The sequence below is a fragment of the Pithys albifrons genome, chromosome 13 (genome assembly GCF_047495875.1).
Source record: "Pithys albifrons albifrons isolate INPA30051 chromosome 13, PitAlb_v1, whole genome shotgun sequence".
Classification (NCBI taxonomy): domain Eukaryota; kingdom Metazoa; phylum Chordata; class Aves; order Passeriformes; family Thamnophilidae; genus Pithys; species Pithys albifrons.
The window spans coordinates 22,087,095-22,114,300 of NC_092470.1; the positions used below are offsets into that span (position 1 = coordinate 22,087,095).

Below are 27,206 nucleotides of genomic sequence, written 5' to 3' on the forward strand. Positions count from 1 at the left end.
AGGTGCAGATTTTGCCGCTTAGAAGGGCGATGCAGCTGGGGAGCCTGGCAGGAGAAGATGGCCAGGCATGGGAGAGGCAGATGGGCTGTAGAGGCCGAGCTGATCCGGCTGCGCTGCACGGGCGGGGCGAGTGTTGGCCGAGCTGTGCGTAAGGAGGCTGGAAAGGCTGGGGAACAGATGTGGGTCATGGCTGCGTTGACACGTGTCCCACCTAACAGGGCTGGCAGAGCTGCGGTCAGAGCTTCGCTGCCTGTCAGGAATTGGGCTGACAGGAAGGGCCAGGGCCGTGGCCCTGTAAGAGAGACCCTGAGGAGCGTCAGTGCGGCCCCGTGGGGGCCCAAACGGCCGGGCACGGCAAAGGCGGCGAGCGCAGCGCGGCAGCTCCTCCTCCTCCGCCACACCCGAGCGGCAGGAAGAGGAACAGCCGCGCCCGCTCCGGCAGCCCCGGCCCAGCGCAGCACCGACCATGGCGGCGGAGGAGGCGGACGGGCTGCCCGTGTCCCGGCCCCACTATGGCTGTGAGTACCGGCGCGCTCGGGGTCGGGGACCCGCGTGGCCAACAAGCGCCGCCCAGCCCAGCCCAGGCTGTCCGCGCCGCCTGGGGCCCGAGGCTGCGGTGGGAGGCCGGGGCGCCGCAGGCACGGGGGGAGCCCCGGGCTATGGGCCTGTCCCGCGGGAGCGCTGCGCTCCGCCAGCTTTCCTCGCGGGTCCCGGCGGTGGGCGCCTGGTAGCACGTGAGCCCGTCCGAGTTGGATGGCGCTCCCGGGTTCTGGAGATGAGCTCGGGGCGGACAGCGCAGGGCCAGCCTTGCCGCGGCTGCCCCCGGGTTCTGGAGATGAGCTCGGGGCGGACAGCGCAGGGCCGGCCTTGCCGCGGCTGCCCCCGGGTTCTGGAGATGAGCTCGGGGCGGACAGCGCAGGGCCGGGCCGGCCTTGCCGTGGCTGCCCCCGGGTTCTGGAGATGAGCTCGGGGCGGACAGCGCAGGGCCGGGCCGGCCTTGCCGCGGCTGCCCCCGGGTTCTGGAGATGAGCTCGGGGCGGACAGCGCAGGGCCGGGCCGGCCTTGCCGTGGCTGCCCCCGGGTTCTGGAGATGAGCTCGGGGCGGGCAGCGCAGGGCCGGGCCGGCCTTGCCGCGGCTGCCCCCGGGTTCTGGAGATGAGCTCGGGGCGGACAGCGCAGGGCCAACCTTGCCGCGGCTGCCCCCGGGTTCTGGAGATGAGCTCGGGGCGGACAGCGCAGGGCCGGGCCGGCCTTGCCGTGGCTGCCCCCGGGTTCTGGAGATGAGCTCGGGGCGGGCAGCGCAGGGCCGGGCCGGCCTTGCCGCGGCTGCCCCCGGGTTCTGGAGATGAGCTCGGGGCGGACAGCGCAGGGCCAGCCTTGCCGCGGCTGCCCCCGGGTTCTGGAGATGAGCTCGGGGCGGACAGCGCAGGGCCGGGCCGGCCTTGCCGCGGCTGCCCCCGGGTTCTGGAGATGAGCTCGGGGCGGACAGCGCAGGGCCGGGCCGGCCTTGCCGCGGCTGCCCCCGGGCCGCACCCAAGATGGCGGCGGCGGGAGGGGCGGGGGCGGCCCTGCCCTCTCTGCCCGCCGGGCTCGGCGGCCACACCCGACCTGCCGGGCCAAACGCCGCTCCCATCCCACAGCTCCGCCACTTGGCACGGGCTTGGTGTGAAGAGGGAGGCCGTGGTTCTTGCCGTCCGAGATGCGGGCTCGCCTGTGCTCGATACAGAGGCAGAGCAGCAGTCAGTCCGACCCTGCGGGGCCGCCCGGAGCCGGGGCCGGCTGGGAGGGCCGGGTTAGAGAAGGCGGAATGGAGTTCAAGGTTCGGGAGGGAAGGGAGCTTTTCCCTACTAACAGGCGTTGTCCTGCTCTTTGTGACTCTTCTCAGCTCGCGTGACTGTGAGTGGGATGGAGTACTCAGAAAGATGCTTTTGCGGTACTCCTTACTGGTTTCCAAAGCCCCTTTGCAGTTTTGAATCAAGACCTTGTTTGATCCCAAGTGCTGTAGTTGATACCTCATCACTTGCATGTAGTTCATAGAATCACAGGGTGATTTGGGTTGGAAGGGACCTTAAAGATCATCCAGTTCCACCCTGCCATGTGCAGGGACACTTTCCACTAGCCAGGCTGTTCCAAGCCCTGTCCAACCTGGCCTTGGACACTTCCAGGTGTGGGGCAGCCACAGCTTCTCTCGGCATCCCGGGCCAGGGCCTCACCTTCTTCTTGGTTAAAGAATTCCTTCCTAACGTATAATCTAAGTCTCTCCACCTTGCCCTGTCACTATCTGCCTGTGTAAAAAGCCCTTCTCCCTCTTTTATAAGCCCCCTTTTAAGTACTGAAAGGACACAATGAGGTATCCCTGGAGCCTTCTATTCTCCGGGCTGAACAGCCCTATCTCTAAGCCTGTCTTTGTGGGAGAGCTACTCCACCACCCTCTGAGAAGCTTTGGGGCCCTGCTGTGACAGGTGTTGTGCTGAGGACCCTGGAGCTGGACAGGGTGCTGCTGGTGGGCTCCCAGAAGTGCACAAGAGGTAGTTGAAAGCATTTTAGGTATAAGCTACCATTTGATGAATGATGGTATGAGACATTTTGACTGAGGTATAGACTTTTTCACTGAGGCTTTAAACACAGAATCTGAAAGATTTAGGTATATACTCCTGTGTAGGTCCTCATCTTGATCCAAAGATGACATGCAGATTGTGCATCTGAATGTTTCCCTTCTAGATAAGGTCTGTGAGTAGCATTTCCATATTCATTAGAGGTGGACTATAAGGATACAGAAGGGATTATGAATATGTATTTTTGTCCTTCCTACGTCTTTTACTATCACAGTCAAAAGCTAGATGGGATGTGTAGTCAACCCATGTGCTTTTGAGGAAGACAAAGGCAAAGCTAGAAGAAAATAAGAGAGTGAGGGATTGTTTCTAAGAAATTGGAAGATGGAAGCTGTCAAATTGAGAAATCAAAGAAGGAAGCTGGCAAATTTATGTGACAAGGATAAGGAAACAGGGTCTCTGCTGTTGCTAGTAAAGAACAGATCATCGGATCCTTAATTCTTCTGAATCAGGAAAAAAAACGAATGAGCTTTGATGGGAGAGGCTGGATCTGATTTTTGGTATGCCTGTTCAGTTATATTTGATCTCAACCACCTAGAAATGTGTTTTATCCATTTGCAGCTGTCTTGGATAACGAGCGATTAACAGCAGAGGAAATGGATGAAAGACGACGCCAGAATGTAGCCTATGAATACCTTTGTCATCTGGAGGAAGCAAAGAGGTAAGAATAAGTGGTTTTGAAACTGCCGGTGCTTTAAAAGAGGTTGTGACACTTGGTAAGGCGAATAATTTGCATACATCTTACCTCTTGTCTCTGTTTCTTAGTGACTATATAGGTTCACTATAAAAGCCAGTCAAAGGAGCTCCCCCCACCCCCCTGCAAAAAAATCCCCAACCAACTGAGCCCTGATGTGTTTATCTAACATGTTCAAAAGGGTTTGTGACAAGAACTGCGTTGTTCTATTGCTCCTGTATTCCTACCACTGGATGGGTTCTTCCTTCTGTCTAACTTGTGTATGTCTTAGCGCAGTCTAATCTCTCTGTTTAGCGCTGGTCATGGGAAACAGTTATTCCCTTTCTCTTAACTGCAACCTCTTACAAATTTAAGTTGTAACAGTGTATTTCCCTTGCCCTTACCTTCTCTTAAACTGACAGCTCAATTCTTGTGTATTTCTCTGCATCCTATTTAATAGGTCTTGCAGTATTTTTCCTGGGATTGCTGACTTCTCTCCAGGCACTCTGTGTCTTTCTGGAAGTGCACTGCCAAAAGAGAGAACTTCCAACAGAGTATTAGTGTGCGTACTTTCCAAGAGCACGAGGGTTATTCTGTGTACCCCAGCAGCTTTGCCAGTGTCACACACTATTGCATGGGATCTACGTTTTCGTGATGTTATGACGTCACAGTTTTGCTGAGTTGCCACCTTTTTCCTGGAAGTTGTGCTGCTGAAATTTTTTCCTCATCTTGTGTTTGCGTGGTCTACCATGTTTTCCTGAGTATGTTACCTTCCACTTGATCCTGCTGAGTTGGATTTTTCCTGATCTTTCTTTGAAATATTGAAAGAACTTCGATCTTATTTATGTGTTCCAGCATGTGTGTAGCTTTTGTGTTATCTCTGTGTTTAATAAGCATGAAGCATGCTGTGTGTCTTCATTCAGAGAATTAATTGCAAGTATGATCAGAACACAGTAGATGCTGTGTATCTGCTGTTAAAGGAAAAAGAACTGATTTTAAATATGAGTGTATGAAGTCTTACTGTTGGTGTTTTAAAAAATCTTTTGCAAATATTAAATCCTATATACTGTACGTGGAGAGCAGAATGAGAGATATATAAACACTTGTTTGAAATAGCCAGCAGCATGTTTTGTCATGGCTCACTGGACACTCCAGTCTGCCTTTGTCCTTCAAAAGATGATATGGATTAAGAGCTAGAAAAGTTTGGCTGAGTGATGAATTTCATATAAATCTGTGTAATTCTTCCTCAGCAAGAGAGACATGTTCAGCTGTAGTGATTTTACTGTGGAGGAAGTGCTGAGTTTTTACATGTTCACTGCTGGCAAAGTCTAAAGAAGAATTTCATTCCAGGATTTTAATAGTTTATGTTGCTTTGCCAAGAATGTGCAATATATTTTTGAAAGGGCAGGGAGCACTGAGGTTATGCTGTAGTTTTGAGTTGCTTCATAACAATTGTTACTACTATAAATTCACAGAGACCACTTAGTTACTAGTTGATAATAATTTTCCATCTGTATGGACTTGGATAAAGTTTTAAGTAGTGAGAAAGATCTGACTTTCAGAATAACTCTTCCCTCTGAATCCAGAATCTTCAGGAGTAAGTCCTGGGCAAACAGGGAGAGATGAGTTGCATTGTCATCACTGTCTAAACTTGAAGAAGTCTCTTCAAGAAAGAGATCCCTCACTTGTGGATTCTTCCTGTCATTGGCCTCAGAGTAAATGCTGGAGGAGAGGCTGATTCTCTGTTCAATTCTTTGCTCAGATTTGCAAAAAAAACCCAAGCAAAAATACTGAATAGAGCAACAATTTCAATATTTTCATTAAGCTCTTGCTTAATCATGGAAACTTACTCTTTAGTTAAATCACCTTTGACTGTAAAGTTTCTTTGTGATCTTGTCTCTGCTTCTGAGCATTGTGTTGGTATTGATGAGTTTGAGCAGCTGGGCATTTGATTTTTGCCTCACTTTTTCAGAAACAAGGTGTTTTCACTGTATCTCAGATATTTCAAATAATACCTAGTGGTTGCCAGTATGTTTTCTAAAGAGTGAAACAACAGCTGTGTTGCTCAAAATGCAAGTAGGGGTGTTATGACCTTCCTTGCATCCACCTTGGTGGCTGAAGCACAGGTTTGTTAAGTGGAAGGTCTGCTTGGAGAGCCTCAACCCTCACCCAATTGTTAACCCGTGATTGCTTAGTGGCCTGCAGGCTGTTCATGTGTATGTGAGTGGTAGTCGATGACATACCACTTAACATAAGAGTTAAAGATTAAATGACCAGAAGGAGGGGAGCAGACTCCTTAGTTTAATAATTAAGATATACAAGTGAGAGCAGAGGCTTGAGTTCATGGTCTGCTCCCAGGAATTTTTGACTCACTGAGCAGTTATTTTGTAAATTGCACATTGAGTTTTATTTATTACTGTTAGTACAACCTAGAAGAGGACTCTTGGCTGCATGGTTGGTAAGGAGTTTATTTAATAAAAACAACTAAACAAGAGCTATAAGAGATCAGTGTATTTGAAATTAAGGTCCTTGGTGTGAGATTTTCTATGCTTGGCCTCTGTACCAGTAGTGTAACTGAGGCATAGCACTTCTGAGTGTCCCTCTGCTCTCCTCTGGAATCATGTTATATTATTGCATTATGATGCTGCATTCACATACCACAGTTTATATTAATTTTTTCTACAACATAAAGGCACTTAAAATGGTGTGAATAATAATGTGTTGATTTGCATTGCATCAACATTGTCAGAGGCTTATTACCTGTTAAACCAAGCAAAAAGTAAGGAATCTGGAAGCAGAAATGATTTTTTTTTGTAAATGTTAGAAGCAGGTAAAATGAGAACTGACTAGCACTAATTTCATACTGAAATTAAAAATTTAGAAAAGTTTGGATTCTGAACTGTCTGATGTAACAATAAATGGGCAGTAACTTTGAGTATTTCTTGAAGTTGTTTGGAGTATACCTGCCTAGGGTGCATCCATCAGAAACATTATCAAAGGAATAACTTATACTTATTTAATGGTATTCCACCCTGTTGGTTTGCTTTTTTTTTCACTGTCACTGTTGTTCTGTTGTTATTTAGCAGTTTTTGACTTCAGTTAATGTGCAACAATCTTGTGAAACAGGAATTATTCTTGCTAGTTGGAGAAAGGGAGGCAGAGCTCGACTAAGTTGCTCAAGATTGTGAAAGATGTTGAAATGAAATTTGGAGCTAAAGTGAGGACAGCGAATAGAGGGATTCCTGTACTGTGTGTTGACCAGGTGCCTCATTCTTGAATAAAATTACTTTATTAAGAAATGTTGTTTAATACTTCAAGTTTTATAGTTTGTGTTCTTTTATTTGTTTGTATTGGTTTGCCTTTTTTTTTTTTTTGGTCTCCAAATCAGAGTAGTCCAACAGAAACTCTGTGACAGATAAAGCAGACAAAGCTGTGAGTATACTGTCTTCTCTTTTGTTGTGACATGACAGAAGGGTAGGGGTATGTTTACCTCGAATAGAAGCAACTTGAGAGACCTTTTTTCTGGTCCTGATCTAGAAGTCAGTGGTGCACCATGCTGTTCTTCATCAGTGTTATGTGATAGCCTCTTTGCCTGTTTGGGGTACTTTTTGGGGTATTGTGGGATTTTCATGATGAAATTAGCACTTATAAATTTGGCAAAGGCTTTTTCAAGTTTTGTCTTTCACAGTGGAATATTTTAGTTCTCCAAGTGCAACTAGAATGTTGTTGGCTCTCTTGTTTCCTTATCTGACTTCATGGGTGATGGTACCATGTGTTTCCACTGTGATAGTAGGAAATACTTTTATTCTGGGTTATGTCCCAGCATGGTGTAAGCACTTTAGTGTCCACATTATGTTGCCTCCGATAACTGTATGGCTTGCCTGAGCAGTCTGTTTCTTCTAGAATGCATTAGGATGGAATCTGCCCGTGTGGTTTTTTGCTCCTTTTTGGGGTTTTCTGGCAGAAAATGTTCCCTATTGAGTAAGAGAAGGATGATGATTGTTCTATATTGTGAAACTAATCAGTTCAGGATTGAAATGTATTGTCTGTGATCTTGTGGTAATCCCCTTCTTTCTCAGGGATTGAGTGATCGCTTGGTGTAAACTGATAACATCACGGAGAGAAACGAGTACTTTGTGCTTGTGTGGTAAAGTTTGAAGGGCCTTTCCTATCGATGCTTTTCTGTAATAATTACCTGCCTTTCTCCCTCCTCCATGCTCTCTCTTAAAGTAGGGAACAGAGGTTTTTTTGACTCCGATGACTTGTCTATGTCGTTAAGTAAAAAATAAACCGTTTACCAGAACAGCGAGTTAAATTTTAAGTCCTACAAGAAATATAACGTTTAAAGAAAAAAAATCTGGTCTTCATCTTTCTAAGTTTCCCACATTTAGTTTGAAAGTGTTTGAATGGATATCATTGTCTCTCAGAATTTGGCTTGGTCATTTGATATTTGCTTAAACAGGGTTTTATTTTCAGAGGTGTAGGGTGTCCAGAAGAATGAAAAGGAAGAATTATAGATGAAACTGCTTTTTAGACAGATTGAACACATCTAGAGTTAGTGCTAGACGGGAAGCTCTGCAAAGCTTATTCTGTGAGTAATCTTGTGCAGCTGCTTCATCAGTGTCTGTAAAGGTGTGATATCAGTTGCTGAAGGACCTCATTTGAAGATCAAATGCTTAAAATAGTGCAGCTTAAATCTTTTTGTGAAAGAAGTGTGATAGTTGTTCTTTCACACAGGAATAGTCTTGAGAGGCTTCTTCCTTACAGATCAGTTTTTCCAAAAAGGTGATAAATTACACAGATTCCTTTCTCTCACTAACCTGAATGTGGAAGAACTGAGGTAGTTTAGTTAAAATATGTCTTAGGAGCCTCGATTACCAACAGGGCTGTGACAGAGAGGTGTTAGACAGGTGGTTTGAGAAAAGCAGGATTAGGCTTTCTCAGTTACTTTTCTACAGTTCTCAGTGTACCACAGCTGAGTAAGTCATGTGCAGAATATCTTCTTTAACTCCTGCTTAAATTGTTGTGCAAATTAGACAGGGGCAGGTTTCCTGTGGGTTTTGGAGCTGGGCAGTGCCACGTCTCAGAGGATCCTGAGGAGGAGGTGGCAGAGCCATCTGAGCTGCACAGCCCGGGGTGCCACAGTCCTGGGGGCACGAACCACTGCTGGGGGTTTATTGCTGCTTTGTTCTGTTATAAATCTCAGGACAGCAAGACTTGTAACTCTGGAGTCCTTCAAATAAATAAAAGATGGGGATTGTTTTGGATTTTTCTGGGCCTCTTCCTTTTTTCCCATTCCTTCCTCTCTGCCCCCAATTTAGGAAAATGTGACTTTGTGGGATGGGATTTCTTTTGGCTTTTAAAGGTATTTCCATTTCCATTCATATTTGAATGTCCAGAATGTGTGCAGCCCAACTGCATTTTTGTGTCCTTCAGTGATTTATTGGCAATTAATTGTATTGCATAAGAAGTTATTACAATTTTGTAAATAACAGAAAAAAATAACGTGGTGGATCTTGAACTGTTCACAGATTAGATATGAGACATTCCGTAGTTATGATGAGTGAAAACTATTTGCTTTATACAGAACAGTCTGTGTCTATATTTAATCTATCAGCTCATAATGGTCCTCTGTTTAGTGTTTGCTGGTCGGTACTGCATGCTGAAAAAGATCTAAAGATGGAATTAGTTATGTTCAGAAAACATCTGCAGGGATTTTGTTGGTAGCCTGTAATGGAGAGCCAAAGAAAGTGTTCCTCCTATTGATGAGGCCTTCAGACTTGGAGTATTCTGAATGGTTTCTGTTTGGTTTCCCCATGTTTAATCTAAACTTACGACTCCTTTCAGAAATATTTTGTTGTTCTTTTCTAACTTTAGAATGAGGGCTTTTTTGTTGTTGTTTTGCATTATTTATGATACTGAAGTGTGGTTGGATTTTTACCATCTCAGAGTCAAGAGGCAAATGAGCTCCTTCATAAATACTTTTGTATTTCTAGATTTATTTGTGTGTGAGGAGTCCTGATATCTTTGTGTATAATCCAAGTCACAGAATTCCAGAAACTGGCATTTGTCTGAAACACCACAAATGACCCCTCTAGATCAGATGAGTGGGTCAGCAGATCACTAATTGACATAGCAGAACTTAATCTTCTGTGGCATAAACAGGGTTCCTCTATTGATTCCAGTACTAATGAAGACTTTTTATTTCCTTGTGTTTCTACGTGTAAATTGGCTCAGGTACTGTTTTTGGGTTGGTTATTGGGTTTTTTTGTCTGTGTGTGATTTGTGTGGTGGTTTTTTTGTTTGCTTTCTGCTTCTGTCAGATACATTGCAAATCCCCTGTTGGATTGTAATTGCCATGAATATTCATAGATAGTATTTCATGATCAGTAGTTTTAAGTACTTTCTGTTTAGTGCTCACCACTTTATCTGGGACTTTTGTCAGCTCACGTTTGGACTTGAGGAGATATTTCTCTACAGATCATGGACTGCTTCATTGATGACCTCATGCAGTTGGCAGGGAGTGGCTGTCTGGACTGGAAGTGTCTTGAAATACACATTCAGAACTGTATTTTTCTGAGAAGTGGGTGGAGAGAGGTAGGGAGAGGACTGTGGTGGAATATCACCATCTTTGCTTCGGTTTGCTTTACTTGGGATACCTTTTTATGACTCATTGGAAATAACAATGAAAGGCAGGCAAGGAGGAAAGACACAACTGCACAGAACTGAGTTCAGAGACCAGGGTTTTTCTGTTTGAACAGTGAGTTCTGAAGGAATATTGTATGTAATGCAAGAAGAGAGCAGCCCAAAATAATCAAAGAGAATAGTTTTCACTAACAGTTCTTGGCTATTGGTACTGTGGAGGGCTCCTTAATAACCCATATTTACAAGAAATCAAGTTAGTCTTAAGGTATGGTACCTTCAGTGATGCTTGTGGCTTCCAAGCATTTAGGCCTATTTAGTTTCTACTGTAAGTGATTAAGGCAATTAGCTTGAAAGAGGTTTTTGAGTACATGATAATTAAGGCTTTCCTCATGACTGTGGGCATTGTACTCATCTGAGGCAATTTTTACAGGTAGTTGGCAGTGTTTGCAAGGAGGCAAAGAGGAATCTCAGACTTACTTTTAAGGACGTGAGGTGGAGGTAAATATTTAAAGCCAGAGTATTAATAAGGTCTTTGGTTCAGCTGCATATTGCCAGGGAGAGTACATCAATCATGGGAAAAAATCTGGCCTGTGTTACTCATTAATTCTTTGCTTTTTTAGTATCTTTGAACTGTGTGAGTAATGAGAATAGTCTGGAACTTTTTAGCTGTGGGCAGTAGTTGTTTTCCTGGCTCTCAGTTTGAGAGACTGTGACTCTTCCTGTACAAACCTTACTGAAAGGCATTTAAATAGCCACCTAGTTTTCTAGAGGAGAACACTCCTGATGTGATAAATTTGTTATTGTAACAACGATCTCTGAGAGATCTTTAATCTTCTGAGGTGATTCCTTGATTTTTTCTGATTTGGTAGAATAAATTATTTTAAAGAGAAGTTTTTGTTGGGGATTTTTCCATGTCTGTCTAATGCCTTTACTCAGGTAAATTGGATAAAAAGCTGAGGCTGTCTCCCAAGTTTTCTCTTCTCATCCTCTGTGAGAATATCTGCCAAGTCTGCAATTGTAACTGAACAAAAATGTTTGAGGTTGCATCTACATATGAACGATCTGCTGGAGCATGAAATTCCTCTTCTTTCAATGAAATGAATAGTATGACTGGGGAGGGGGGGAGAGGGGAAGAAAAAAGAGGTGCTGTGCTTTTGCTCTGGTCACTCTTCCCTCTGCTGTGATGCTGCAATGGTCATGCATCTTTTCCTTGGCACACCTATAGGGAATTGCAATAGAAGGGCTAAATGAGTGTGAACAGAAGCATCTGGGTGTGAAGGCACCACGTGCAACAGATGGAATGACCTGTCTTTAAAGCATGCCTGGACTAGCATGTTTGCCTTCAGCACAGTGAACCAATGCTGGTGAGTCATGGAGGTGGTACCGGGCAGAGATGATCATCACTGTTTGCTACCAAAGTGTGTGAAAAGGCCTGTCTGTAACCCGTCAGTTCTGCATGTGGTTTCCAACTGAGGAAGTACCCAGGAGATGTGAGTAGAACCCCACGACTGATGTTCCTTGCCCTCTGTGTCTGGGCAGCAGGTTCTGAACCCTCCTGATGCTCGTTTTTGGGCCAGGTGTAATGGCCCACTGCTGGGTGGGCAGTTTGAACATCCTTTTCCTGCTTGACTGATTGCCGGACAGACTTCTTGGGCACCAAATGTTTTCTGGTGATTTTGAGTACAAGATTGAGTGAAACCTGTTGTTTTTTTTCAGTTTTTACGTCAAATGCAACCAGCTTCCCCCTTTTAGATGGTCTGGCATATTTTGCTATGCTGTTGGTACAAGGGTGTAACTGCCTTTTGTGCTTGTCTGCCACAATTACAGCTTCAATATGTGCTGGCTTTAGACCTAAATTGAAGGCAAGAGGTTTTTCTGTTCTGGGGGATGGTGGCAAAGGTTTAAATTTCCCTTTCAGCTTGTTAGATTTCTCAAGACTATTTAAGTTGAAATTGAAACTAAGAATGCTGCTTGGTGGTGATCCTGTTTCCCAGGGTGTTTGATTGTTACACCCCCGTGAAAGCCTTCCTGTACTCCTCTTCCCCTTGGCCCCTCCCCAGGATTTGAATATGATCTTCATGGAGTGGAATTCTAAATAATTATTGTTGATGCCTTCCTTTAGATTGGACACCTGCTCTCTGGAATGTGCTGGTGTCCCTTAGTCTTCTTTTTGTGAGCCTTTCCTTCTGTAGGATGGGTTCTCAGGCAAGAGATGATAATGTTTGAAATGCTGTTATGTCAGTGCAGGGTACTTGACAAGATGGAGTAAAGACAGGGATGTGTTGGGTAAATACTGGCCCTGAGGGTGAACAAACCTGGTGGGGAGTTAGGGAAAGGAAGACAATTTTCTTTGGGGAGTTTTTGTTGTTCTGAGTGGATCACTAGGTATTTTGAAAGTATTCACATGACATAATTTGTCATTTTTGTAGTATGAATTGAATGGCAGGTTAGCATTGTTTGCTGGCTGATTTCAGACTTCTGACTGGTGGTTATTCTGTGATTGCTGAAACTCCATTTGACAGGGAGTTCTGACCTCTTCTTGAATGTGTTCTGCCATCTGCCAGATTCTTGCCAAATTTTCCCGTTAAGCAGCCACACAACCTATTACTTGAGAACGATTGTATTGTTAACTGTATGTCAGAAATTCTGTGAAACAATTACTTTCCACCTAAATAAAAGTCCTTTTTAGTGCAGGGACAGGTTCATTATGTTATAGGTGCTTGCTTTTCAAAACGTTGTTGTCTTGGAATTGTGAAACTAGCTAATTAAATGCCAAAACCTGAAGCCTATAGATATTTTTTGAGTCTTTACTGCTGCATTTTTTCATGTTGACTTCAGAAGATCAGGAGTAAATTTTCCATTTATTTTCTTGTGGACAAAACTTTTGCATCAGCAATGAGATATTTGACAGGTAGATCATAAAGGTATCCAGTGTTGATTTTCTTGAGGCTCCAGGCACTTTGGAAGTGCAAAAAGATTACCCTGTTTCAAGAATGTGTACCCACAGTGTGAGTATGCACATGGAAGTCACATCTTGAAGATTTGTTTGAAGAACATGATTTTGGGCAAATAGCCTGCCTCTTTCATGGTTATGAGAGGGAAATGTGTAAGGCAGTCTGGCTGTGTAAGTAGAGCATGGGTTTAGACAGGCTTGTTTTTCTAATTAAAATACATTGTTGTAGTATACAGACAGTGATACAGATACTGGAGGTAGCAAGTAATATGCACCTGGAAAGACAGTGAAGTTCTGTCCCCCTCTATTTCACTTCATTCAGGAGGAAACAGACCATACTCACCCTTCTTGAAGAAGCAGAAAACAACAATCTTCTGATACCTAGTTGGTAGGGGAACTCAAGAAGCAACCAAGGATTGCAGTGGCACTGACAGGCTTACAAAGAGAAGACTCAAGTAATCCTATCTGATGATCAAGAGCTCTGTGGCCAGTGCTCTCAGACTGGGGGCTCAGATGTTTACATGGAGGTTCTGTTTGCAGCTTTCCTGCTCACGAGATTGGTGAGGTCTGCAATAAGCTGGATGTGATGTGGTCTTGTGGACAACTGAGTTTCACAAACAGCATTGGTACCAGACCCTGAGATGAATGGTACTGACTATCCTTCAGCATCATGTGTCAGGATCACATATTTTATCTTCTTAGCACTAATTACTAGAAATGCTTAAACGGTGCTCTTGAGACCCATTTTTTTTATCGTATGCTCTGCTATTTTTGTTTATTAAATTAGAAATTCTTGCAACAAATTCCAGAGTAATGGATTTCTAGTTCTACTTCCTCAAGCTTATCCGTAATCAGTCTGAGAGAAAAAGAATGACTTTTTCTTTCTTCCCCATATTGTTTCTGTTGTCTCAGGGTTAGCCAGACTTGACAGTTTCACCAGTGGAAGAGCGAAATGTGTACCCTGTGATCAATGTCTGGTTGAAATTTGCCTGTGATACTGTTGAAACATAGAACACATTTGTGTAACTTCATCACAATCCTCAATAATGCTGTATTGGGGGAGAAAAAGTAGTTGGTAGTTGAGGTGACTGATGTTAACTTTTTCCAGTCCTTGGTAATGGAGCAATGTTTCCTTTAAAGTTTGAAGACAGCATTACCTGAGAGACTGGCTACCTGACAATACCTGATGTTACATTTTTATTGTCATCTCTTCTCAAGGAAGGCCTAGCTCTAGGTTGATGATGATGGTAGTTGCTGCATGTAGATATTAAAGAGTCTTTTTTTTGTGAGGGGCATTTTGTAGTAGTAGGGACTAATGGATTGGAAGGGTACAATTGCAACTTTATTTGAGCTAGCTTCAGTAAAATTGTAAAGTCCAATGTTACGTATGCAATCATGTCATGAAACTTGATTAAAGAATTAATTCTGGGTTCAACATTATCTTTTCTGTGCTGGTGAGAGTGTGAGAAATGTAGGCCTAATTCGTGTCAAGAATATAATGAAGTATCCTGTATGGCTTGCCAAATCATTCAGTGGGATTCTGGAAGCACTGAATGTGGGTGTTGTGGAATATGCTGTAAAGATTTAGCAACAGAGCAACTATAGGCCAGACCTGAACTTTGTCTTTCTTCTTTTACTCCCTTTTTGTATGTTAAACTAAGTTAATGCCTAAGCAACCTTTTGATATAAGATAGAAGCAATGTAAACAAAGATAATCCAAGAATACCTAAATACAATGGAGAAGTAAACCCAACCAAGATAAGGAAGAAACACCTCAAAACAACAGATAAGGCTTAAGGAACAAAATTGTCTGTAGTTAAATTTTAAGTTAAGAATCACACCAAAGAAGATGCCAGCCCCCACGACCACGGAGAAGCAACAGGAAGAATCAGATGAAAGGATCTCAAGACGGAGAAAGAAGAAAATCATTTATTGGAACTGGTTAAAAATAAACCTGCTTTGACTGTATAAAAAAGGAGCCTGCGAGCTCAAATGTGTGTCACTGATGGAGCAGACTCCCAGTGCACCCAGCGCCGTTTACTCTATAGCTTTCATTACTTATAAAATTAAACTGCCCTTTATACCAAAATGATTGGTTATTTGGGTGATCATTTATAACAAGAGGGAGGGAGCATTGTGAAAACTGCTAAAGTAGCAGAAAGAATTCCATGTTTCTATGAAAAGCTTATTGATGGCATGTTGTTCTAATGCCTGATGTCTAAAGGGGGAGTAGAGGGTGTTTCTGATCAGCCAGGTTCCCCCTCACCGAGAAATGTTCATCTGGAAATTCCACATTTATTTCTGCCTTTTAACAGTGTGAATATGTGAGCTTTCAAATATAAAAAGTACTGGGTAATGTTTTCTGAATACAAGCTCTGTCATCTGGCCTGGCAAATGGTTAAGCAGCTGCCACACCAAGCCGGAGCATTATTGTATGTAAATTGCTTTAGTTTTGTGATAGTATTAACACCCACTTGGGAACCTATTGAAACATTGAGACATATGAGTACATTGAGACAGCTTATGTTCTAATTAGGGGCTATTTATCTTAACCTTATGAAGACACTTAAACAGAACTCACTGTCTCTGTGTCCTTCTGTAAGGCATTAGTTTAATGCTTTGATCACATGTGCTTTCTACTTCCATTTTATGTCTTCTAGTCTGAACAAATGAATGCTTTTTGTTTGTTTGTTTGTCTTCCCAGGAAGGTAGTTGGGAAGGTATTATGAAAGCTGTTGATATGATTTGGACTCTTGCAGGGTTTGAGTAGCTCTGTATCCTCTCAGGAGTCTTTGGTTGTAATGGTATATGACATATCAGTGACAGTGTTTTTTTGTGTAATGCTCCAGAATTTGTAAACTTACCTTGTGCTTTCTCTATCACATATTCAGTTGCAATCTGCATTTTTCTAGCACTTCATGTTCACAAGCAACTGATTTTATGAGGGGAAAGCAGCAAAATCTAGGAAAATAGTATTTTTCAGAAGAATGAGGTTCTTTTTTAACTTATACTCAAAAGTTGGCCAGATGTTCCCAGAACCCTTTTTTTCCTGGTGATCACTACTCTTTGTTGCTTTTTCAGGTCCTGCTTTGCGTTGCGAGCACCCTTTTTCTTGGGCTCAGGCTGCAGTTTACAGTGTAATTGTGTCTCATTTGGGATTTTAAGTAGGAATTTCAGGCAGAATCATTTACTTGCCTGTGTTTCAGATCAGTCCCGGTGATGTGGGCTTATCCCCATGAGCCAAATTCTGAACTGTTTATGTTACGCTGTCAGCTCTGTTGTATAGTATGAACTGTTGCTATTCTGGGCTGCTGTTGTCTTGAAAGCCACTTTTCTGTGATCTTACTTGATCGAAGGCTCATCCACCCAGTAAGAGCTTTGGAGTTCAGCTGCAGTTATGCATCATCTTTAGGAAGTGGCCTGTGGTTGTGCAGCTCCCTTTTTCCAGAGAACCCAGCAGCCAGGGCGCATGTCATCTTTAGAAGAAACTGTAGCTGAGCTTGCTCTGTACAGCCTCCAATAGCTCGTACAGACCAAATACGAAAGTGCGCCTCTGTTTTGAGGACAGGCATTTTTTGTATCATTTGCTGTATTCTTTATTTTTGTCATGAGGATCTGTGACGCCATTAAATGAGATGAAAGGCAACAAGATCAGGCAAAGTGAGTTGTTATGAGGAGAGGAATGCCTGTTCCATTTTTTCCCTTGTTTTTGAAATGTATAGTAGGGTAGGAGAAAATATATAGGGAGATAGACTTGATGACATCATCATCAAACTGAAAGAGTGTAGGTTTAGATTACATATTAGGAAAAAAGTTCTTTACTGTGAGGGGGTTTAAGCACTGGAACAGATTGCCTAGATTGCTGTGGATGCCCCATCCATGGAAGTGTTCAAGGTGAGGCTGGATGGAGCTCTGAGTAATCTAGTCTAAGGGAAGATGTCCCTGCCTGTGTCAGGCAGTGGAATGAGATGATAAATTTAAGTTCCCATCCCATCCAAACCATTTTATGATTCTGTGGACATTGTAGGGCCTCTCTGTTGGATCAGTTAAAAGAGCTTGAGTAAGTGGCACAGAGTCATGAAATAACTAGCAAATACTAACACTTAATGAAAGTAAAGAAATGTTTGTGAGATAAGCATGTACTCACAAGTAAGATTTAAGTTCGTTAAAAGGACAGGATGGTTACTATGTCTAGACCAGCACCAACTAAATCACAGGCTGAAGGAGAAACATGAAGGTGAGGTGGTGTCTTAATTACTTTTGAAACTCTGGCAGGTGGACTCCATACTTCTCTTTACTGTTTTGTCTCAAGTGTTCCTGGCTAGCATTGTAGTGACACAGATTCTGGGGTAGTGTTACATTCGTTTTCAGATGTTAATGGTAAGTGAATAGTATGCTTGAGCATGACAGCACTAGCAGCATGAAACTTGTTTAGCATGGGGTTGTGTTCTCAAGTTGGAAATACACTCATGTGACCAACTTTTGTTGTTCTTACACTTCAGATGGATGGAGGCCTGTTTGAATGAAGAGCTGCCTGCCACAACAGAGCTGGAAGAAGGATTGAGAAATGGAGTCTACCTGGCCAAACTTGGAAACTTTTTCTCCCCTAAAGTGGTTTCTGTGAAGAAAATCTATGATAGGGAACAAACTAGGTATAAGGTGAGTGCTGTTGACCATGGGTACTTCTTTAGGCAGACATCTAAAACAGGAATATGTACACATGGAGGTAGCGTAAGAAAATAAGTTGAAAGTTGGTTTATATTAGTCTTACCTTAAAAACTGCTTTCACTCTAGAAAAATGGTTAGTTGAGGGAGTGAGTAGACTGTTAGCTTTATATCTGAGCTTGCAGTTAGGTGAAATAATTTGTCATAAACAGTCAGTATAATTGTATATAGAAGACTTCTGACATATTTTCTGCAAAAGTGCTGTTTTAGCTATCTGTCTTAACCTCCCTGCTGTTCTTGGCAGCTGTGATATTTTGTTTCTCATTGCCATCCCTCTTGTTTCTGCCTATTTTTATTTCAGGCAACTGGTCTCCACTTCCGACACACAGATAATGTAATTCAGTGGCTGAATGCCATGTCTGAGATTGGTCTCCCCAAGGTAACCTCTATGTTGTACATGCAAATGAATAAATAGTCTCAGAAAAGCTTTACATTCTGTGGAAGCTTTTGGTGTTGTACAAAAATCAGCACACTTGGTCTAGTTAAATCTTTGTTTTCTAGATTTGTGTCCCTGTAGAAATTCTCTCTTAAAACTTGCTGAAAGATTCCATTCTGCTATGTGTGTGAGAACAATTAGGAGCAAAATAATTCATCCTCTGTACCATATCCTTAATATTACTAATCTTGCATAGCATCTGCATTACATTGTTTTTGCCATGCATTCTTTTGAGCTGTATCTGAGCTACAGTTTGTTTGTGGAAGCCTTTTTAGAAATCTGTGCTAGAAGTAGCAGCACAACAGAAAATACGGTGTTCTCTGTTTCTTCAGATTTCCCTGTGAAATTTTCATGTCAAGTTGAAATGTTTCTGGTGTAGCTTAATCAAATATGAATTATTGAGTTGACTAGAGAAATTGTTAGATAAACTTCTCTGAGCTAATAGACATGGTTCTGGGAAAATGCATGGGACTGTAGTAGCATTGGGCTGACAGTCATGTTTTTTCATAAGCCAGGTTTTGCTTAGTCTCACCAAAGCTGGCATTGTGCAGTTTAATCTGATGTATGTTTTCTTTGCATATCTGCTTGCAAATTGAACACTTCATTTTTGGCAAAGTTTTTTTAATAACTTGTTGTGATTTACTAGTTGAGCCTTCCTGGGATTTATGGTGATCTTACAGGAACACATTTAGGATTTGGAAACACTGAAATATGCTGTTAGGTGAAAATAAATGAGGAAGGAGATAGAGTGACGTTAAGTGTCAGGTATGAGGTTGGAGTTTCAGATGTAAGTGGATTTTGTGTGGAAATAAATGTGTGAGAAGATGTTAAAGAAACTGGGCTGGGGTCCAGTATGTTTACAAAACTTAGTGATGCTCTAAGTATTTTGCCATGCAGAAGAGCCAGGGAACTAATGCTGTGGAATTGAGTCCTTCAGTTGCTCTTGCCTTTACAGAAAGAGCAATTCTATTTTGTGCTCGTAGGCAACAGCAAGGCACCTTCCACAAACTAGAAAATAATGTACCTTCTCAGTACTTCTGAATTAGTTGAGACTTCTAATATTAGCCCCTTCTGTTAAACTTTGAAGAGCTTTGTGTTTCGGACTGTCTGAAAGCTTTTGGGTCCAGCTAACTGAAAATGTAGGATGCAGAGTACCTCAGTACTGGTCTGGGTTTCCCTTTGAAACTGTCTCTTCCTCTTCTCAACCCCATTTAATCCAAACAAAATCCTCTTTTCGCTTTTCTGCTGTAAGTATTTTTTTCATCTCTTGGCTTTCACCAAAGTCTCATTAATACGTCATGATCCAGTACCTCGGTGCACACACAGAAGAAAGTGTCTACCCGTTCATGTGGGCAGAACTTGGCAGGAAAAGGAGAGCCCTGGTTTGGGTGATAAAAACTAAAGGTATTTATTGACACTTCAAGTAGGAGAAACATTGGTCTAGGGCAGAGAAGCTTGAAGAGTTTTGTTTTGTGGGCTGCTTCATTGGTGTAGAGCAGAAGAATTGGGCTGATGTGATTTGGCTGTACAGAGGGAGTATCATTCAGACTACTAACTTGGTTTTATCTTTAGATATTCTACCCAGAAACTACAGATATCTATGATCGCAAGAACATGCCACGCTGTATCTATTGTATTCATGCACTCAGGTAAGGCAGACTAGACAGAAATGTGATTGCTTCTGGAATCTTCCTGCAAAGCTAGAAGGTGAGAGGAGAGAGAGCTGAACTGAAGGCTAGGTTAGGGCAAATTTTCTGACAGAGCATTGTTGCCAGGTGAGAGCAAAGATCCACTAAGCCAGTATTTTGCCTTGGGCAGTGGCCAGATGACATATTGAAGGAAAAAGGACGAGTCAAGTATGTTGTGACTTGTACCTTTCCATTCCAGTTCTCATGCTCTGACCCTCTGAGGTAGAACTAGACATTCTTTAACCAAGAAGATAGTGAGACACTGGCATAGGTTGCCCAGAAAAGCTGTGTCTGTCTCATCTCTGGACGTGTTCAAGGCCAGGTTGCATGGCGTTGGAGCCACCTGGTCTAGTGGGAGGTGTCCCTGCCCATGGCAGCGGGCTGGGTTGGAATTAGGTGATCTCTAAGGTCCCTTGCAACCCAAGCCTTTGTGTAATTCTGTGATCTGTGCTGAGCTGGCATGACAGGCAAAAACTAGAGGAGTTACTTCTCTTTTCCCAGTCCCATTTGTACGCAGCTGTATGGATTTATCCCTCCTTTGTAACAGTTCCATTTCTTGTCAGGCCCCAGGTGAATACCTTAACCCCATTCGCATATGCCAGGTCAGCTTGGTGAATACTTACCCCTCCTTGCTATTGATGAGGTGACACTTGCAGTCCTGTATCCAGTTCTGGGCTCCCCAGTGTAAGAGGGCCAGGAACATGCTGGAGAGAGCTGAAATAAGGGTCACTAAGATGTTTAGTAGACTAGAGGATCTCCCATCAGGAAAGTCTGGGAGATTTGGGACTATTCAGCCTAGTTAACAGGTTGGGCCATGGGAATCTCAGCAATGTGTGGAGCTATCTGAAGGGAGAATGCAGAGAAGATGTGAAACCAGGCTCTTCTCAGTGACGCCCCATGACGTGACAAGAGGCAGTTGGCACAATCTGAACCACAGGAGTGTCCCTCTCAACATCACAGAACACTTTGTTTACTGTGAGGGTAACGAAGTTGTGGCACAAGTCGCCCTGAAATGTTTTAAGGGTGTTCGCCCTTGGCGATACTCAAAAGCCATCTGGACATGATCCTGGAGAACTTGATCCAACATGACCTGATTTGAAAAGGGAACTTGAACAAACTTCAGAGTGCCCTTCTGCCTTCAACCATTCTCTAATTCTGTGAAGACTTCCGTGGTGGGACAGTTATGTTAACTGAGGGAGGAAGAGGGGAGTCAGCTTACCCACTTGATTGTCAGCTGTTACATTGGCTTATTTGTCCTTATTTGTTATTACATTGGCTTATTTGTCCTTGAATCTTTATCTTCTAAAATTGTATAATTGTCAGAACCACACAGAAAAGCTACTAGTTCTAATTATATTTGCTTATTTTCTTTTCTAGCCTGTACCTTTTCAAACTGGGTCTTGCCCCACAGATTCAGGATTTATATGGCAAAGTGGACTTTACAGGTAAAAAATAAAACAAGAAAACCCCAACACTCCTGTGCTGCCTCTATTTCATGCTCTGCTAGATCAATTGTTGAACTCTCAAACTGATTATTATTGTTGATATCCTAAATGCAAATTAAATTAAAAATTAATGGCTATGAGGAGTTCGAGTAATTTAGGAAAAAGGTTTGATTCTGAGCCAGGCAGCTATAGCTGTTAGTTTACTAATCATTACTTCTGCAAATAACAATGTCTTGACGTTTTTGTCACTGTTGTAAGATGCTTAAGCCTTGCATCCATCCTCTTGGGAGTTGTCAGATTGGAACTTGGTAAGTGCTTCTGAACTCTTGGGACAGTTTAAAGGTGCCATCAGCTGAAGACGCGTTTTCCAGCTTGTCTGCTGTAGGAGATGCCAGCACAAAGTGCTGTGTCTGCACACCTCTTCAAGATTTCACTTCCTTAATTTTTGCAAAAGTGTCAAGTTCTGTGTCTTACATTAGTGAGGTTCTTGCCTGAGGGCATGCATCGGATTTAAAAGGTGTATAAACTTCATTTTCCTGCAAATCAGTTCCTGATTGTAACTGTAAAATGCTGAACTATTAACTCTGTGAGTTGTATGGTATTTAGCAACTGCATATCTTGATACCCTTCATTTCCTTCTCTCAGTATAGTCTCTCTGGGGGAAAAAAGAAAATCCTAAACTACTGCCTGTGCATTTTCCTGCTGGCAACCACAGTTGTGGTACCTCAGAATGGAGCCTGTTTCTAGCTCCTCAGGAGAATCTTGTGTTGTTTTCTAGTGAGAAAGACTACAGAATATTCCCATATGAGTTTCTGGGAAAAACGTAGACTTTAGAAAAGTGTGCAAAGTGTCTTACCAATTTTCATTTATTTTGTTTCACTTACTGAATTATATTCAAAGTGTTATTTAAATGATAATTGTTATCTATTGTAGTTATCTTAATTTTCTTTTTTTAGCAGGGGTTAGTACAGCAGTGCTAATGTATTTAAGCCTGTATAACGCTGTTTTTAATGTATGTTTCAGAGGAGGAAATCAGTAATATGAGGCTTGAACTGGAGAAGTATGGTATTCAGATGCCTGCCTTCAGCAAGATTGGAGGAATTCTAGCAAATGAGCTTTCTGTGGATGAAGCAGCATGTGAGGAAAAATAGTGCTTTGTTTGTTTAAATCAGCAGATGACTTAAGTGTAGATTTTATTGCCCCCTATTTTAGGACTAGTACAGTCCTTTTGAGAGGCCTTTTGGAAGACTGGGAAGATGTTTTTATTCTTTCCCTTGTTTTTTTTTCTTCTTTCTGGAACATCATCAGTCAACTACTTAAAGTATCATAACTGGAAAGCAGGCTGCTGTTTTCTTCCAGAATACAAAACCATGATGAAATGAGGGGTACTTTGATAATTCTTTTGCTTTCCAATTAGTCTCCAGATAATTCTTCTGCTCTTTTCGTATAAGTTCTCAATTTTTAACAAAGCTGTTTTATTTGGTACTAACTGCAGACTGTGACTTATTTTTCAGTACATGCTGCTGTCATTGCCATTAATGAAGCAATTGACCGTCAGGTTCCAGCTGACACTCTTATGGCAATGAAGAACCCTAATGCCATGCTAATAAATCTTGATGATCAACTGGAATCTGCTTACCAAGATACACTCTACAGAGCAAAGCAAGAAAAGATGGAGAATGCTAAAAATAGGGTAGCTTAGTTCTTCTTTCAAGCTGTCTATTTGCATGCACTGCTATTTTGTACTGCAGTGTAAACTGGGGGGATTTCACAGAATGTGTGTTGGCCCTGTATGTATACAGTGCTGGGGGTTTACTCCTGGTGGTATTCTGATATGTTTCCCAGTAACCTGTTGTCTTACAAGGGAAGACAGGCAGTAGTTGGCTGTGTTAGTCTGTTTAGCTATAGATGTGTTTTCCTAGCAATGAAATGAACAGAACTGACTGATGCTCTTGAAAGTGATCCATGTTTTTGAACACTATATAGTGCAAGCCTGGCTCTGTATACTGCTGTTCATGTTCTGAAACTCTGCTGTGTGTTCATATAGAGCAATTACATTGAAATAAGGTGTTTCTAGGCTGTCTGTATCTGAGTTTGACTGCAGTTACTTTATATGTTTTTACATCTATGAATTCTTCTTCCATGTGTAGAGGTAGTCTGTCTATGACCTGTCACAGCTCTATATAGATAACAGTTATCCTCCCTGACCTTTTCAAGTAGAAGATCTATGAGGGCAAAGGAAGCTGTAGAAACACAGATGAGTTTTTATTTTGTCTTCAGATGGCCTCAGAAAGTTCAGACAGAGAAAGAGATGTGTATGAAGAACTTCTGACTCAAGCTGAGATTCAGGGAAACATCAATAAAGTGAACAGTAGGTATCACATTAAAATAGTCTTAATTGAAAGAATACTTCAAAACCATATCTGTGCTCTGCTTTTCCTGTAATGCTGACCAAATTTAAAGGCAGCTTCCCTGGTTTTGTGGGGTGGGGTTTTTTTGGTTGTATGGGTTTTTCATTATTGTTTGGTTATGGGTTTTGTTTTGTTTTTGTTTTACTCATTATTAGTACATAGTTGTAAGCTTAATTTACTCTGATCACTGTTACCATTCCTTTTGCAAATGGATTGTCCATGTTGCTGACCCCTCCAATTCTCCATCTTGAATAATGCATGCTATTTCCGACCATCAGTCTGGTTTTCAAGTACTGCTTCATAATTGACTCTAAGTTTTCCATTTGGCTTACATACCTAACTTAGTCTTTTCAGGTCTAAGAGTATTTCTTTCTGAGCAGTGGATTGTGTAAACGCTGGGACTTTCTCATTTCACATTTGTCTCAAAACTCTTTTACTGTTGCTAGCACATGCAGCCATATCAAAAATTGATCTAGCTTTGGAACAAGGAGATGCATTAGCACTGTATGAAGCTTTAGCAACACCAGCCCTGGGACTCCGAGGATTGCTCCGAGAAAATTGTGACTGGTATTTCAAGCAGTTTCTGAGTGATAGGCAACAGAAACAGGAGGTATGAAAAAGTGTAGATTATCCTGATTTGTGATGTTTTTGCCTACCTCTGCCTTTCATTGTACCACTGTGTACTAATCACTTGCTATATACCTACATGGCAGTTTAGTGTTGGTTAGAAGAAGTTGTGCTAAGAGATGGAAGCGTTGAGTCAGCATAACTGTCATTTAGGTTTTATCTCTGCATAGGAATGGCCACTAGTTTGTATGCATGTGTATATATAACTGAAATACTTGGACCAAACCTCAAAATACTGACTTGTGTATGTACAATTAAGGTGTGTTCTCCCTCATTTTATGATTGTCAGTGCCCAAATAATGTGTTTTGTAAACATCTATCAGATAAGCATGGACTGCTTTCACTGTGGAGAGTATGATCATACGCCACTTGTAGGAATGGCGCTCGGGGACATGGTTTGGTGGTGGATTTGGCAGTGTTAGGTGTGCAGTCAGACTCAATGACTTTCATGGGTCTTTTCCGACCTAAATGACTCTATGATTCTACTCAAGTTATTCAAGCCCTCCTGTTCCCTGTGTACTCAGTCTCACTTTCTTTTTGTACTTGTGTGGTACTGTATAGTCCAAGAAGTGTGTATGTGTGAGCCAAAGCTGCATGTTGTCTGTTTTCATGTCCTGGTAACTCTTTAGTTGCTCAGAGGTAAAATTAAACATTAGTTAACAGGTCACTTCATGGCAAACTACACAAGTGCTAATTTCACATCAGCATGCAGCTTATGTACAGGGAGTCTTTTCCCACAAAATTATGCCCTTTGTCTTAAATATTTTATAATTTTGGAAGCTGGGTCCTTCCTTTAATCGCTGTGTTCATGGGACTGTTCTTTTAATATAGAAGGGATGGGTTATACACATACAGTCTTTCAGCATCTGAATTGAGAATCTGGAGAGTAATTTCTGTCTTCCTTATGTGTGTGACGTTCTTTGTTTGCAGAAGTTTTATGGCATTAGAATGTTTTAAGTTTTTTTATTGAAGTATTTGAAGTAAGTAGGGTGACATCATTTCACTCTCATGGTTTCTAATTTCTTTTTTCTTTAGACTGGCCTTGCAGGTCCTCTGCAGAAGGAAGAGTTGCAGTTGGGAGTGGATGCTGCTAACAGGGCAGCACAACAGTACCAGCAAAGTAAGTATCAGCAGAAATTACTGCAGCAAAGTGATTGTGGGTGTGATCAAAAGAATGAGAGGCACCCTGTTTGGGTCTGTTACGAATGGTCAATACGAATGCTCTTTAAGTACTTTACAGCTCCTAAGAATGTAAGAGAATAGTATCTCTTATCTAGCCCTTCCAATGTGGCTGGAGATAACAGCATATAATTTGGTACATAAGAAATATGGAATTTTTGCCTCTACCTTAAGTAACCTGGTTTTATAGAGTGCCTGTATGACTTTTTGTCCTGTGGATCTGCAAAGAAAATCTGGATTGCTCCAAGAGGTGTGATAGCCTAGGTTATGTGCTGACCTTTCATCTAAATCTTACTTGATTTGAGCTACAGAACCTTTAACTGTTTCAGAATATCAGGAAGTAAATAAAATGCAGACCATGATGGCTGACTGTTTTTGATTGATGCTTCTGAGACCATGCAGAGCTCTGGCTGTGCAGGAGCAATCAATTCGATTTGTGGTAGGTAGAAAGGACACTACTAGAGATGTGAGGAGCAAGGGTTTAGAATACAAGAGGAAAATAGTGAATGATGAATTAATTTGGCAGCTGCCTTTGAAGTACCTTAATTGTTCAGCCTGGAGGTCCATGTGTGTTTACCTACTTGTGCCATTTTAAGGCAGCCACGCTGTGGAGTGTCTCTTACTGCCTTGAGCAGGGTAGATGTGGACAGGAAGAGAAAGTCGGTACTATCCACCCATCCAAAAATTTGCACTGAGGCTTCTTGCTATCGCAATACTGAAATGGTAAGAAGTCCTTTGACAACCAAGCAGAAAGGTGAACTGGTATTAAGCATAAGCATTGTGTATTTAGTTGTCCTCAAGAGAAGACTAACTGGGGGAATAATCGATCAGAAAGCTTGAGCTTTCTTCACAGTTAGGGGCATTGTTCTTTTTCTAGTTAAGTATCTGAGTAAAAAGAAAGTGCTTTTACTTTGGGGGTCTGAACTGCCTGTCTGCCCTATTCTGTGTGCTCTTTAAACCTCTAGGACTGGCAGCAGTAGCCAGAATTAATTCAGCAATTCGAATGGGTGATGCTGAGAAGACTGTGGCAGAACTAATGAATCCAGAGGCCCAGTTACCAGAGGTTTATGCATTTGCCACAGATCTTTACCAGAGGGAGCTTGCCACTTTACAGCAACAGAGCCCTGAAGTAGGTATCACATTCTCTGTTACTTTTGAAATTTGGCATGGGTTACTGGGTCTAGTCTGTTCTGTTAAATGTGTTCTCTGAAATGAACTTGTCTTGACTCTTCATAGAACTGCTTTGGTGTTCAGTCTGCCCTGTAAGGTTCTGCTTTAATCTCTTGGTGTTTAGCTTTGATTATGAGACTCACTTTTCTACTTCATTATCATAAAGGTTGTCCGTTTGCTTTGTTAACACGTCTGTTCTGACAATAACTCTCTTGTTTTCTATGTGCAGCAGTGGTTTGTATAGGGCAATTAGAATTAAATTGCTGTCCTCTTTGTGTACAGGGTAACCTCACCCATCCAGAACTGTCTGTTGCTGTAGAGATGCTGTCTTCTGTGGCTCTGATTAACAGGGCTTTGGAATCAGGGGATGTGAATACAGTGTGGAAACAACTGAGCAGTCCTGTCACAGGGCTTACAGACATTGAGGATGAGAACTCACAGAGGTGGATATTTCAAGGAATCATACCTATTCTTATATTGCTTATATTCTGTGATGTTATGAATTTTCATTTCCTTCTGATACATTTTACATTGTTTCTACATTATTTATTATAGTTTCGATTTAATCTCTTTTCTCTCTTGCATCTTGTTTTTGTGATGACTTTTTCTTACTAGTCTGATTTCTTTGCTGTCTCTTAATGC

At 42.2% G+C, this 27,206-nt stretch overlaps 1 protein-coding gene across 1 annotated transcript in view; it reads left to right on the forward strand.

Annotated features, from left to right (window-relative positions):
• Positions 1-402: 402 nt before the first annotated feature.
• Positions 403-27,206, forward strand: part of IQGAP1 (IQ motif containing GTPase activating protein 1) — a 58,052-nt gene continuing 31,248 nt past the window's right edge. The window contains exons 1-13 of the mRNA XM_071568168.1: positions 403-518; positions 3,174-3,273; positions 17,386-17,542; positions 17,910-17,987; positions 19,617-19,693; positions 21,110-21,177; positions 22,201-22,314; positions 22,692-22,870; positions 23,458-23,548; positions 24,035-24,198; positions 25,251-25,335; positions 26,360-26,523; positions 26,847-27,007. Of these exons, the coding sequence (XP_071424269.1) occupies positions 467-518; positions 3,174-3,273; positions 17,386-17,542; positions 17,910-17,987; positions 19,617-19,693; positions 21,110-21,177; positions 22,201-22,314; positions 22,692-22,870; positions 23,458-23,548; positions 24,035-24,198; positions 25,251-25,335; positions 26,360-26,523; positions 26,847-27,007 (1,490 nt within the window). The 5' untranslated portion in view covers positions 403-466. The remainder of the gene's footprint in view (positions 519-3,173; positions 3,274-17,385; positions 17,543-17,909; positions 17,988-19,616; positions 19,694-21,109; positions 21,178-22,200; positions 22,315-22,691; positions 22,871-23,457; positions 23,549-24,034; positions 24,199-25,250; positions 25,336-26,359; positions 26,524-26,846; positions 27,008-27,206) is intronic.